Source organism: Hirundo rustica, chromosome 2 (assembly GCF_015227805.2).
Source record: "Hirundo rustica isolate bHirRus1 chromosome 2, bHirRus1.pri.v3, whole genome shotgun sequence".
Classification (NCBI taxonomy): domain Eukaryota; kingdom Metazoa; phylum Chordata; class Aves; order Passeriformes; family Hirundinidae; genus Hirundo; species Hirundo rustica.
Window position 1 is genome coordinate 49,213,436 of NC_053451.1, and position 14,564 is coordinate 49,227,999.

General features: G+C 39.9%; 1 protein-coding gene across 4 annotated transcripts in view; it reads left to right on the forward strand.

The window, feature by feature from the left end:
* Nucleotides 1–14,564, forward strand: part of FRY (FRY microtubule binding protein) — a 183,187-nt gene that overhangs the window by 20,657 nt on the left and 147,966 nt on the right. For 2 of the 4 annotated variants that reach the window (XM_040056716.1, XM_040056718.1), the window contains exon 1: nucleotides 1,343–1,592. The exons of the other annotated variants lie outside the window; for them this stretch is intronic. In XM_040056716.1, coding sequence (XP_039912650.1) covers nucleotides 1,523–1,592 — 70 coding nt within the window. In that variant the 5' untranslated portion in view covers nucleotides 1,343–1,522. Of the gene's footprint in view, nucleotides 1–1,342; nucleotides 1,593–14,564 lie in introns of those variants that run through there. 4 annotated transcript variants of the gene reach the window in all.

A 14,564-nucleotide genomic window follows, 5' to 3' on the forward strand; every position in this document is an offset into this window, starting at 1 on the left:
GAACCACAGAAGCTTGGTCTCGGTGACCTTGTGTTCTTCGGTTTCCAATCCAAACATCAAATACTCTGCATACTGAAACTAAAAGTAATGTGCAAATATAATTGCTGACAAAGTTTTTAGAAGAATCAGCAGCAGACATGCTCCGTTTTGTCTCAGATACCATAATTATGAAATGCTGCAGGAAATTTATTTCACCAAGTGAGAAAAAAAGTTATTCCCAGGAAATAATATCTGGAAGGATGATACCAAGGATATGTGAAACAAAAAGTATTTTGGAAACTGATTCTTATTTTTCTTTATTACCATTAAAATATGCATCGTGATGTACTGTGATTATATGAAATAAAACCTTAGGAATATGGAAACTGTACCTAGCAATTAAGTATTTTGTAGAAAATAGAGATTATCAAGCAGTGAATTGCTTCTGCCTCATTTTTCTTACGTGAATGCAGTTCCTCTTTAGAAACCATTATTCAAGGTAAAAATGATATCACACTGAGTTTTCTGTGGCTCTTTCAGAGGTGAATACAAAGCAGAGAGCTCTCTGGCTTACTTGCTGTTAGGAATTCAGCTTGCTGTCTCTCATCTTTGTTAAGGTGGGGGTGGAAAAAGTGTCAATACGAAAATGACAACACGTTTTTCTGTAGCAGTGAAAGGAAAGCAGAAGCAGCCAGCCTGAATGCCGTGGGTTCAGTGCTCTGGAAGTGCTTCTCTTGTGCAACTGGGCTGAGGGAGAGCCTTTTTTCCTTCCCAACGTCACTGCAATCAGATCTATGGGTGCAGCTCAGCTCTACCGCAGCATGATGCAGTTGTGTACAGTTCGGCGTGCTCTTCTTGGAAACAGGCGGAAGGAGAGCAGCTGACCAGAGCAGGCAGAGGATGTTCATTAGAGGGTGCTTTTTTTCCCCCTGAAGCTAAGCGGTACGTGTGAGATTGCTGCAGCTGCAGAAGAGGGTTTCGGTGGGGCTCCAAGTTGATACTCTGCGGGCGAGAGGAGGTGCACACGCTCGGGCTGGCAGCTCCCGGTGGCAGAGCAGCCTCCGACAGGCAGGCAGGCTGCGCGGTCCTGGAAGCAGGCTCAGACACCCTTCGGCAAGGCGCTCGAACCGTGCCTGTGAGCAAGTGCCCTGGTGCTGCATATGCCTGAGCCGACCAGAAGGAATCTGCCCGCGCGTGGAATGGATTAAATGAAAACACTCAGTACTGAGGGGGCGAGGGAATAAAATACTCTTCAGACAGAACTGAGAACAAGCCCCGAAGGAAGAGCAAAGGACAAAAAATCGCATGGTGTGTTTTTGTTGTTGTTGTTGAGTTGTTTTTTTTTTTTTTTTTTTTTTTTTTTTTTTTTTTTTTTTTTAAATGAGCTTACCTACCATGAACGGAAGAAGTGGATCTGCGGAGACTTCATTTCCTCCTCTGACCCCTCGTTTACATCACTGACTGGTGACAGTCACATCTACATACATAGTACCTGCCACTTCAGCTGCTCAGAATTATAGAAGCCTCTTTGTATGCAGCAGACATGGCTAGCCAGCAGGATTCAGGCTTCTTTGAAATCAGTATCAAATATTTACTGAAATCCTGGAGCAATAGTGAGTAGCAGAAGAGTAATCTTTTCATATTACGCATTGCTTGGTAAATAGCTAGGATGACCTAAAGGATAGAATCTTACCTTTCTGTATGTTTGTGTTATATAAACCAAGTAATTTTTGCTTTTGTCAGCTCTAAAAATCAAAATGTCAGAGATTTAAGTAGGTTTCATTAACTGCAAAGGCTGTAATGAGATTATACTAGATTTTGCTTGATTGAATTCTGAAGTTAGGCTGCTTTCTGGGTCTAACAGTACATTGCAGGGAGTGCATTCCAAACAGCATTTCCTGCCTACATGTTTGTTTGATTTGTTGAGACTTTATCTAAATATTTTTTTTAAATGATGTTTAATCACAAGGGTGTGGCGTTGCTCAGAAGTTGGGTTTTTTATTAATTGTGCACCGAGGACAAAATATGATTATTCTGCATCAGGTCTGAAAGTCATTTTGATGTGATGGGAAGCAAAACATCAATTGCTTATAGCTGCACTTCCCACCCTCTATGGCTAATTTCAGAATCTTATGCAATATTTCTAGCCAGAAAGAATCCATCTGTTTATCTGATCCAAGCTAGGTTTTGCAGCATGTAAACAAATAGCATTTTAGTCTGCCTTAGCCTTTTCAGTACTGCTGTTCCTGATTTCCATTGCTTTTTAAATCAATTACTCTACAGACGTTTTAGCAATATTATGTAATGAAGATGTCTGAATAAAATTTAGTGCTTGCAAATATATTCAGATTAGGTAAGGTGATAAGACTGGCAGAAATTTGCCTTTTAAGTTAAACTACATGAACAGTATATTCCTCCTCTGTAGAAGCTTTTATTAATAGTGCTAAATCTCCATATTTAACTGTTTTTAAGAGATAGAACACTATATCTCTGGAAAAATCCAACTTGGCTACATGTGAAATAAGGTTCTCATCATCCTACTATCTATAATTTAATAATGTCTGCATAAAAGATTAGTATTTAAAAATTCTGTGGTATAAAAGAATTGCAAGATCTGTTCAATACAAGGGGAGTACCTAATAACTGCAAAGAAATAAACAAAACACTGTATTAGATGTGTGACATGCAAGACTTGTATTCATTAAATGATATCCATAGAAACTGTATTTTTCCAGGTCATTTGTAACCTCAGTAACACTGTGGTGCTTGTTTAAATCTGTTTTTCTACCACAAGTGTGAAGCCACCAGGGAATAATAGTATTACCTAAACAGCATTGCTTATCTGTCCTCCTACAAAAACATTTAGTGTATATTCATTCAAATAAGGGATCCCACAAGGACTAGGAGAGAATTTTATGATTCAGTTACCTTCTTGGACTAATATTAATCAAATACTGAGACTATAAGTGCGTGTTCTGACAGCACATATTTTATAACAGGCTAGGCGCAGCTTATGACAGAAAAAAACAAGTCAGCTTATGGTGCAGAAATCAAATCAGTTCTGGCATTAACTTTGTAATAGCCTAATGTAACTTGAAGTAAAACCAGCAGTTTAATATAAGTTTAATATAAGAATATTAAACCAACTATGTTGTATAATTAAAGTGGTTTCTTTTTTTCTTTTTCTTTATCTTGGAGTGTATTGAAAGTATTTCAATATAGGAAAGGTATTTCTAGTCTGAAATTAGAAGTCCTTAAGGTTTAGTTTAGAGAAATGGAAACAGTATATTAATAATTGATATTTCTGGCATTTTTTTTAGTGGATAAACACCCCTTCTACTGTGTCTGATGAAACAGAGGAAGTAGAGTGAATGAACCTAGGTTGCCTTAAACTTGTTGACAGCTGGGGGTTTTTTACTTCTATACTGGAAGGGTATGTTCCATAAATCTGAAAGTATCCTATCTAGCTGAAAAACAAGCTGTTTGATAAGAAGGCAGTAGGGAGTTCAAAAAACCTAGGGCGTTCTTCAGCTCTACTAATGTGATGGGTGGAGCAGAGGAAAACACTTCCCTTGCTTGAGAAACTGCTGGGAAGCCTGCACATGCATGCACGGGAGCATGTTTTTCAGAGAATAGGTGCTGTGTCTGCACACCCAAGACCGGAAGAAAGCCAAATTATGCTGGGGCATTTACATAGCAGCAAGAGGTCCAATATATAGATTTAAAAGAAAAACATCTCTGATTCCTCCAGTGTATATTTTGCTGCAATGTTAAAAGTGCAGAGGTGCTGTCCATGTATGTTTCTGCAAACTGGCACTTTAAAGCATCCGTTTAAACAGCATTTATGCTTCCCAGGCTTTTTGGTCCCACCAAAACCAGGCCTTTCCATTGATTTGTGCTTTGGCTTGTGCAACATTAGCATTTTCTAGCAGGTTGCCATCCATGTCTGTTGCCCATACCATGAAATATACTCAGTTATTCTACTTGGCATAACATCTTTCCCTGATTCTGCTATCTAAGGAGTTTTAACAAACTAGCATTCTTGGCATGCCAGGCAGGATTTCACTTCAGTGTCACACAGCACTCACCGAGGTGTTCACCTAGCATGCTGCTTGCTTTTGCATGTCCATCATCCAGCTAAGGAGTCAGATAGTTTATGGACAGTGGGGTTCACTTTAACTGTTGCAGTCAGGATGATGCAGTCCAATACAGACTGTGGTGTGTTCTCAGAGAGCCTGCGGTCTTCCTCCTGGGCGATAAAAAAGCCAAGTCACAGTCTGGCCTTCGAATCATCCCATCAAACTGAGAGATCTCAAAATACTCCTTTGTGCAGTTCCCAAGACAGACTTTTGCTCTGCATGTGTCCATAAGATACTGTACAAGTCATGCTGTCAGGAAAATATTCCTGTGTTGTGTTGGAGATGGAATCAGAACTGGGATTCTCTGGTTGGAAAATAAAAATAATCTGAGGGGCTTTTTTACCCATCTCATGTACGTTCTTATATTTTCTTAAATATTTGACTGTTTTTGATGAGTGCTGCATTAGTCAACAACTTCATTAATCATTTGCATTACTTCTTTTTGAAAGTACTTGTAAAATGGCTATGCCTGCACAGGGTGGTGAGTGATGCTCACTTGGCCTGTTGAGGTCAATAAACTGACAAGAATAAAATAGGGCTTACCAAAACTAGGACAATTAAGAGTCCTCTCCTCAGATTTGGTGTGGAACTATTGCAAAATGCATTTTTGTAAATAAACATTTGTAATTTATTCAAGGCATAATACGTGAATACAAATGTTAAGAATTTTAAGCCTGATCTTTTTGTTACTTTTCTGAATAAATAAGAGATTTATTCTGAATTTAAGTTCCAAATGACTTTTTCAAATTCAGTTTAAAAAAATCTGTCGAGAAATTTTGAAATCTAGCTACAAGAAGCTAGAGTACCATCGTTATAAACTACAGAAAAGTCTGTAATAAATTCTGCCTTTTGCAGTTCCCAATCTGATCAGCAATTAAATTTATTGGAGGAAAAGATTCTGTAGAAGAATCTAAATGATACAGGTAGATGGCTCACTCATGCTCTCACAAGTCAGCTCCTGTGTGGATTTGTAGAAGCTGCATTTCTTTGTCTCACAGTTGCTAGAAATAGGTTTTAAGTTTTCTTTCTGTGTAATGAAATGAAATTGCATATTTTGGATAGGGAATATTGTATTTGGCACTTCTCATAGAACAGAGTTATCTGCCTGATTTTAAGGATTGCAATGCTTGTTTATCTACCTTTGAATAGCATGGGGGTTTGCTGCAGAGTTGTGTTTAATGCAGACTCAGAATAAGGACATTTCTAGTATCAGGACTTCAGGTCTCTTTGCCATGGCCATACTTCCTTGCCTTCTTCCACAGCAGCCAACATCCACATCAAAATCCTCATGTCATCATCCTCTTCCCCTTTGTGCTGCACAGGGCCCATTGCTCAGTCCTCCTACTACGCAGCGTTCTCTTTCCCTGCGCCCCTGTGCGCCCAGTCCCTGTAGCACTTGTCAAAAGCTACTTCTTGTTTACCAGTGGTGGTAACATCGGGGACAGCGCAGTCCTGGGGGCACACAGACACCCGCATCAGCTCACATCCCACAGCACTCCCAGTAGGATCTCTGGCTCCTCCACAGCTTGCTGGTCACGTACCAAGCTGGACAAGCAAATTCTGTGGTCAAAAGAGCATCAGGCATCAGAGACTCCCCAGTGGCCATCGTGGAGCCTGAAGGGTTGCTAGCTGCCATGTGGTCAGCCGTGTCATTTCTGTTCTTCTTTTTGAAGGTATGTTTCTACCATGTCAGGAAAAGAAATTCATGGAGAACATTTCATTAAATGAACGTAATACAGAAGGCAATAAAACTCAGCCTTTTTACAGAGAATATTCATGAAGTCCTGTATTGATGAACAAGAGAAAAGGGAAGGCCACAGACATTTTCTTAGCTGAAAGTCTCTGTCCAAGTCTGTGATGCACTGGTTTGATCTTCTAGTTAGATTTTATTGTGCATAAGGATGATAACAGCTGTTTTGTAGGGTGCCCTTATCTGCAGTCAAACACAGACCTGTTTAAGGCTGAATAAGCTGAGCACACCATGCTATCAGACTTAAGAGATTTGTAGCAAGATAACCAATCAAGGAAAGAGGCTCCTTTGTGTTTCCCAGCTCCCACTTAGACAAACACATTCACTGAACAGGGAGAACCTATCCTTCCTTCCCCTCTCTCTTGCTCTGGCATCCGTACTCTTGCAGGCCCAAATAACCTGATTCCAGGAGCCGATGTGCTGCGAGCTCGCCCCGCAGGGAGAGAGAGGATCAGTTCTGGCCTGAAGCGGCTGGGGAAGGGCCAGGGCCGGTGGCTGCGGAGAGCGGGCCGAGGAGCCGGGAGCCGTGTGCGCCGCTGGCTGCGGGGCTGTCACCGCCGTGCGCCCGCGGGGAGCCCCGGGCACCAAGCTTGAGCGTCTGCTCCCGTCTCGGCGTCTGAGCCTGCCTGGGGCCGGGGATGCCATTAATTCAAGGTGCGGTGCTGTGTGAAGGGGATTGATTGCTCCGTCCATTGAGCCTGAAGGGAGGGTGCTTAGTGTGTTCTTCAGCTCTAGGTTGTCTGTGATTGTCAGCAGCAAAGTGTCTCGCTTGATAATGGTGACTGTTGTCTCCCTTTGTATTTGGTCTGATCCGAAGGGAAAGGTAGTAAACCGCAATGTTTATGTTCTGGTAGTACCCGTTTTAGAACTTGCCTTTTGACATGGCTCTTTTCAGAAGCACGGGAAAGTGAAAGTTTTATTACTTAGGGTACATGGGAACTATTTTAAAAAAGGATTTTTTGTTTGTTTGTTTATTTTGATATTTGCTACTCTGTTGAGGACATTCCAGAAGTGTTTCTACAATACTGGGAGGAAAAAAATAAAGGACGAGAGGATCATAAATGCTTTATTGCAAGATTCAGTTGATTTGTAGAATGGATTTCCTTGTCATTATAAAGTTTGAATTACTGCAGTAAAAATTTGCAAATGCTTTGACTGCAATATAGTTCATAAATTTTTGTGGTAAAACTTAAAACCACCAAAACATAAGATGATCTGGAAATAGGCTTTGTTAATTACTGGTAGATATTCCATAACGGTTCTAATTATTTTACCTGTGGTAAAAACATATTTTGTTTTACGACAGGTAAAACAAAACTATTCTGTTATGCTACATGTATTCACTTTGAGTGATTCATTTGTGACATCCATGATGTTATCAAAATACCAGCAGTTTGATTTTTTTCTAGTATTGCTAGTTATTATTCAAAAGGATCAGGGAAAGAGCTAAAGATTCTTCTGTTTCCTCTATTCGTATAACATACCGTCGAATAAGCTGTGATATCTTTTCTTTTTATATGTCTATATAAATATAAGAACTATAATTATGAAAAAGAGTTTATGCATAGGTACAAGGCAAGTGATAAACAGGATACCTTAGGAGTATAAAATGTACAATAGTGTTTAAAATATAAGCTATTACATTAGTGTATTATATTAAATTGCTATTTAACAACCCTTTTGTATTTTCTCCACTTTTGGTACACTCATTGCATTAATAGTTTAACTCTTTTCTGTATGTTGACTTGGGAGAAGTAGGAAGCAGGCTCCACACCTACAGAATTACAGTTGCACATGCTTGTCCAACTTTATTTTCTGTATTCATTCCTGAGTTTCTAAACAATCAGAAACTACAGACACTTGCCATGGGTTGGTAGTCCTAGAGACTGAATTCCTGTGGGTCTTAAAACCATGAATGGCACATGTGGCATTGCAGTAGCTGTGACTGGGGAGGGACAGTCTCATCCCAGCCTCTTACTCCTGCCCCCATGCTCCTACTCTTACCCATAGAGTTAATACCGTGAAAGCTAAGCTTTCTGTAATAGTGTAGCTGCTGGTGTCAGCATGAGAAAGGGAGTAGGAGACAGTTTTGGCTAATTCCTGCTGTTAGGCTGGTGGAACTGTATGGTAAATTATATTTACTTTAATAGTGGCTCCTGTACCTATGCCTGCTTCTAAGTAGTGGTAATGGTTCCTTCTCCAGGAAGAAGACAAGTCTAGCTTTTGTATCCCTCTCTTTTTAGAGCATCAGCAGTGAAGTTGGTACCATTGTTTTCATGATAAAGTTGGAATGCAGAATAATTTCACAGAGATAAGTAGCTGAGTTATTTGTGAGTTGGTAATTTTTCAGTCACTGAGTTACCTTAACTGATTAGAATTAATTGTCCATGGAAAGAAAATCCCTTCTCCTCAAATAGTCTTTCCTCTGAATCATTTAAAGGAATATTAAACATAATTAATGTTCAAACTTCGCTGTAGCTTTATCAGTGAGATATTTTAAGTTCTTTCATGGTTTATATTTTTAAGAATGCAAACAGAGAGGTGTTCAATAGTATGACAAAGCAGGACGAAACATCTGCTGACTGGCTCATCATCCTGCTGAGAGCTGGAAACCATGGATGAGAGTGGAGGGGTGATTATGATCCGTAGTTCAGTTAGGTGGCAGTGAACAGGGGTGGAAAGCAAGGGATGCAGGGCAAAGGGAATAAGAGAAATGTACTAGGAACTGTAGAACAGGATAAAGAGACAGCCTTTTATATGTTGTACGCATACCTTAAATGTATTTGTACAAATACATGCATTCTGGAAAACAATCTGGAAGAGGTCAAGTGCTACATGCAGTCACAGGTTACAATGTCACAGCAGTAGCAAGCTGGGTGTTAGCTGGTCACACAGTTGGAATGCTAGGATGGATGGATGGATGGATGGATGGATGGATGGATGGATGGATGGATGGATGGATGGATGGATGGATACAAGCTCATGAGGAAGGACCTGCAGGGAAATAAGGAGTGGAAGTTGCTGTCTTTGTGAATGAACTCTTTAAGGATCTGGAGCTCTTCTATGGGACGAATGGGTGACAGTGTTCTGGAGACCTTGTGAGTCAGGACTAGAACAGATGACTTGAAGTGTTACAGGGTGATATGTTACAGCACATTGATCAGAGTGAGGAGGTGTAGAAAGTCTCCTTGGAACAACTTGAGGAAGTTCATAAATTGTTGATTTTGGTTCACATGAGAGACTTGAACTTCCTGAAGTCTGCTGCAAGTGCGAAATAGTAGGATGCAAGCAGTCAAGATTTCTTGAGGGCATTGGAAGTAACTTCTTGAATTAAAATGGATCAAATGGGTGAAGTGCAAGTTTGTCTGTTACCCACTAACATGGAAGACCTGACTGGAGCTCAAAATCCTGAGAAGAGTGGGGAAAGGGTGGCTGTGTACAGACCCTGGACTTAAGGAGAGGATATTTCAGTTTTGAGATTTCAGAAGCTATTAGTGGGGATCTCACGAGGAACAGCTCTAAAAGGCAAAGGAACTTTGGAAAGTTGACAAGTCTTTGAGGTCAGCATCTTCCAAAAACAAGAGTGGTCTCCCCATGCCTAAGGAAACAAGCAGGAGTATGAGGAGACTGGCTTAGCTTATCAGGGGCCTCTTGGCTGAACTCTGCTGTGAAAAAGGTGATATATCTGAGGCAGAAGTGTGATTTGGCTGCAGAGAAGGAATTTATAGACGTTGCCTGGGCATGCAGGAACAGTGCTTGGGAATTCAAAACGCAACTGGAAGTGGGCTTTTCAAGGACTATCAAAGTCAAGAAGAAGAGTTACTCCTGTTTCCTTAGTGGTAAAAGGCTGAAAGAGGGCAATGTGGACCCATCACTGAATGAGGCAGGGAATTTAGTGATAGTGGACTGAAGTACTGAGCGATACTTCTGCGTCTTTCTTCAGCAGGGTGGTCTCTCTGGCCTCTGTCTGCCAGGTTCTGGAGTTCCCCTTGATATGGCACATTTCAAAGGGGAAAACATAGAACTTGTTCGGAAGCCTAGACTCTCGTCTTTGCAGGAACTACTGAGAAGCTTGGCAGTTCCTTACATATTTATGATCTTCTCTATATTGGCAATTATAGTCACGTTCAAAACCGAGGGAGTTTTTCTTTTCACAACAGACAGCAGAGCTTGCTAAAACAAGCCACTGAATGAAACACACCTGAGAAACACTGACTTCCTAGTTTGCTCTCAGCCAAGTAGCAGTAGTTTCACTGAGTTATTGAATGCCACTTGCTTCCTCATCTGTGTGAAAGAGAGATCACAAATACGGAGACACCACCCAAAATATTGATGTTTGTGCATAATATAAGATCACTGATACAGCTGGTATTAGAGGTGCTTGAGAGATTCATCTTTGTCATGTCTCAGAAGAGAGATTTTGGGACTCTTTTCAGGACACTGATTTGCAGAGAAATCAGAGTGTTGTTTTGTAAATACTGTGGGATCACTATAGTGACAGTATCATGATTCTGTAGGGGAATACATTCCTGATAAAGAGCTTAATTAGGTGTATGGGGCCTTAGAAGAGAAGTTTCACGCATTAAAAAAAAAAAGGGGGGGGGGGGGGTTGAGGCCCTTTTGGGAGACATGCTATACAATGTTTATCCTGGATACTTTCTGTTTTTTCAGAAATTTGCAGTCAACACATGTAGTGATAATGCATACAAGTTGAGAGACTGCTGTGGTTTTTCACCAGTCAGTGAGGGGGTGAGAAATCACAGTTTGTGTATGGCCAAAATGTGAAGACATTAGATTAGAATCAGACAAGGACTGATCAACAGAATGCATCAAATCTTGATTTTATTTATAATCATGAAGTTGCAGATGGTTTAGTTATATTTTGAAAAGCTTGATTTTGGAAGACTAATTCATTGAATTCTTAAGTAGTAAGCACAGAAGTCAGACAAAGTCACAGAGGAATCAGCACAAAAGTTTGACAAAGATACTGGTTCCAAGGAATTCTCCTATAATTTGGTGGTCATTATGCTAATATTTTTTCCTAATCTCAAGCTATCTCCTCTCTCTCTAACTTTGGAGAGTCTGAACTTGTATGTGGAGTAAATTAAGCTTCAAAGGATGTCCATTTATTAAATGGTTTGTTTTGATACTGTTTTCCTTGAAAAAATTTTGTTGAACACAATATACAGAACTATCTTTCTTACTGAATTTCTGATTATAATTTTTGAATGCCTTTAAATGTGTAGATTAATTTGTTTTTTTAGTCAGAATGTTGCCTGGATAGAGCTCTTGTCGAAGTTCTTCCTTGAGGAGTTTGCAGAGTGGGTTTCTGCATATACCCACAGCAATGCATTGGGTATGTTTTCAAAATGAGGTTTATTCTTTGCACATTACTGAGATACCAAGTGCTGAAAGTAGTCATTCTCTTGCAGCTGGAATTGTTTTAGATAGCTTTCCTGTGGAAACAAAACTTACTCAGTCTACTTGCCTGCCTTTTTTTGGACATGTTAACCAGATTCAGGACAATTCAGAGAAGGGCAGAATTCTTTAGGATACTTAAGTTTCTACAAATTTTCAAATTGAGGCTGTTTGACAGTGAAGAGTGAATCTCAGATGTTGAAAAATGGCTGCATGAGGCTCCTGCCTTCTTAGATTCAGGGAGATCCTTGCTGTGACAGCCTTCTTAAATACCCCAGCTGTGAAACAGCTTCAGTCACACCTTTGAGAGAACTGCACACAAAACTCATTGTGTTGCCTATTTTAAACTACATTCGCAAGATGCAAATTGACATTCATTGATTCAGGTGCAGGGAAACCACTGCAAATAACTTGGTTGCAGTAGTTACATTATTATAATATATATAACTTTGTTCCATTATAATAATATTCATGCAGTACTTCCTATCTGGAAGCTTTGCAGACTTAAATTCTTCCAGCATTATTACCAGAATATGAAGGATTTCTTTATTGCTATTCCTGGACAAATCAAAATAGAGAAATTAACTGAGAAACACATATCCTGTGTTAGATCTAGAAATGAAGCTCTGTCTTCTATTTTTGTGCTGGAAGAACCTATTTTCCTTCACATTCTTGGTAGTCAAATGACACATTGTAAATCATGACTCAGCCAGTTAATATATATAATGAGATTTTTAATGGACAGAAGTAGTAATTTTCATATGGAAATGTCATTGGATTGTTTTAAAATTCCACAGCACGCATATTTGTTGCTACTGATGTCTTAAATAAGGAGAAAATTACTTAGCTGTATTTCTTTTTCTGTGAAGGCAGATGTTTGAAATAAATAACCTCACCCCACCCTTTATCTGTGTGCCATCTGAACCAAAGCTAGGTGGTTATTTTGATTTTTGTTCTGTGGTTCATAGGCAGGAAAATGGGACAGAACAGTGTATGTATGCTTTGTTTGATCAAGAACATTTCTGATTCTTGGAATCAGAAGTTGGAATGTATCACTTTTTGAAATACAGAATTCATCAGGGTTTGTGGTAAATTAAACAAAGTCTCAGTGTGTCCTTGGTGAATCTTTAACAAATATGTCACAGAAGATGAAAATATTTTCAAAGGGAATGTGAAGTTAAGAATGTTGATTGTTTTTGTTAATTTGTCTGTCATGTATTCAAGCAGTGAGGGATAGGACGGGTAGAAGTGAGTGTTAAAGGGATCTGCAGACTTCCATAGCAACTGAAATAATTTGAATTATTGTTTTAATTAACTTTTAAAAGTTGTTAATATAGAGAGGTTGGAAATTAAAAAAAAAAAAAAAAAAAAAAAAGATTGTGTGTATATCGCAGTGCCTACTTTTTTAATGTAAACCTCCTCTTTTACTGAGTCCTGCAGTTTAGAGCACTTCTAAACTTAATGTCCCTGAAGGTGAATTTTAGAATTTTCTGCCAAAATGGTTCTACCCTCTCTAATAATGAGAAAATGCAAAATAAACCCTGTTGTTTGTTCACATTAAAAATTCTCTTGTTGGGAATGGGTGGGGGACAGAGACCTTACAGCCAACTGCCTCTGTTCAGTGACTGCACAAAGAAAGTGAGGGCAGAGGGGAGTGAATCTGCAATAAAAGCCCAGCAAAGAGCCTGTGGGAATGAAAAGAGAGGAGGCAGGGGAATCATTATGGGGAAGGAACTGTTACTTCCCAGACAGTGGGAGTGGAAATTGAGAGTGCCTGGTATGAGATGGAGCCACGGTGGTGGTGGAGAGGGGTGGGTGAAGGGAATGGGATGGGATGGAAGGGTCAGATGAGAAATGTTTAGATGGGCAAACAGTGCATGGGAGTCCAGAACTGGAATAGAGGGCCTGAAGTGGGGAAGACACAGCCATGAGGAGGCACCAGATTGTAGAGATGGAGTAAGAGGAGAGCAGCTGGGGAGATGGGGGAGGTGAGAGACAGAGAAATCCCCTCCCAAGAGCAGAATGCAGTGCAGGAGACCTGATTTCCATCCTACGTACTTGCTTTATAGCATGTCCTTCCAGCACAGGGCCTGCCTTCCTTTGCCTCAGCGCTTGGGTGGATGTAAAGTGTTAAATGTTATCAGGTGAGGAGAACAGCAAGTGCCTTGTGCATTCTGTTAAGGTAACTGGGTCACCAGTTGGTTCATTTGGCCTCAGATTAATCATACATCCTCTATATTACCTCACTTCTGAAAGCCTGGGTCCAATGAGGTAATGCAGCGCAGTAGAAAGCACACAGATTAAGAAAGAAATGTCCTCTCAACTTATTATTCTGTTTATCATTACTTGTAATGCAATAGCATGTAACTTCCTAGCGGACTTCTCCTCCAACACAGGAGGTAATGTCTAAGCTGATAATAAAACCTAGTCTGTAGCAGCATCTCCCAGGGGAGAGTGTCAGACAGATGTGGGCCCTTTTGACAGTTCTCAGCTGAATGAAGAAACAAATTATGTATTTGGGCATTAAGGAATACTTGAGTGTCACCCAGAATACATTCAAGCATAATAGTTTTATGAGCAATGTGTTAAAACTAGCATGAGACACTGTAAATATTAAAAGTATCCTTGTGGATGGTTTGTTATCACATTAGATTGAGCTAAGCAGTTGTGCACTGCAAGGATGGACTCTCGGCTTTACTTTATCTCCTCATCAGGGATTTGAAAGAAGGTAAATAGCATGTTGTGACATTTAAATATATATAGATAGATAGATAGATAGATAGATAGATAGATAGATAGATAGATAGATAGATAGAGACATTGAAGTATATAAGTATTAATAAAGGAAAAAGAAAAAGTAATCAAGTGAAATAAGGGATTATTTAGAGTAAAAACCTGGAAACTTATTTACCATTTGAATCTGTAAATGTCTTTCAAGATAGAATTGATTTTTAAAGCATGAAAAAACAGGACTGGCTACATCTTTAAACTGCAGTGTAAGGGCCAGCTCTTTACTGGAAGGGGAGAAACAGGATTTCTCACCGCAGCTGCAGTGACAGAAGGTCCATGTATAGCATAGCTGCTCCTGGGCCAATTCCCAGCTCTGTTTTGCCCAAAGTGGGAATTCCAGGTGACTAACTGCTACAATGGAGCTCTGAGAATGGCATTTTCTCCCAAAACAAGTAAGCGTTTTTCATTTATTTGAGGACAAGCAGTAGTCCTTCAAGGAGTGAAATGGAAGCATCACACTGCTGGCAATTTAGATACTTATTTAAATT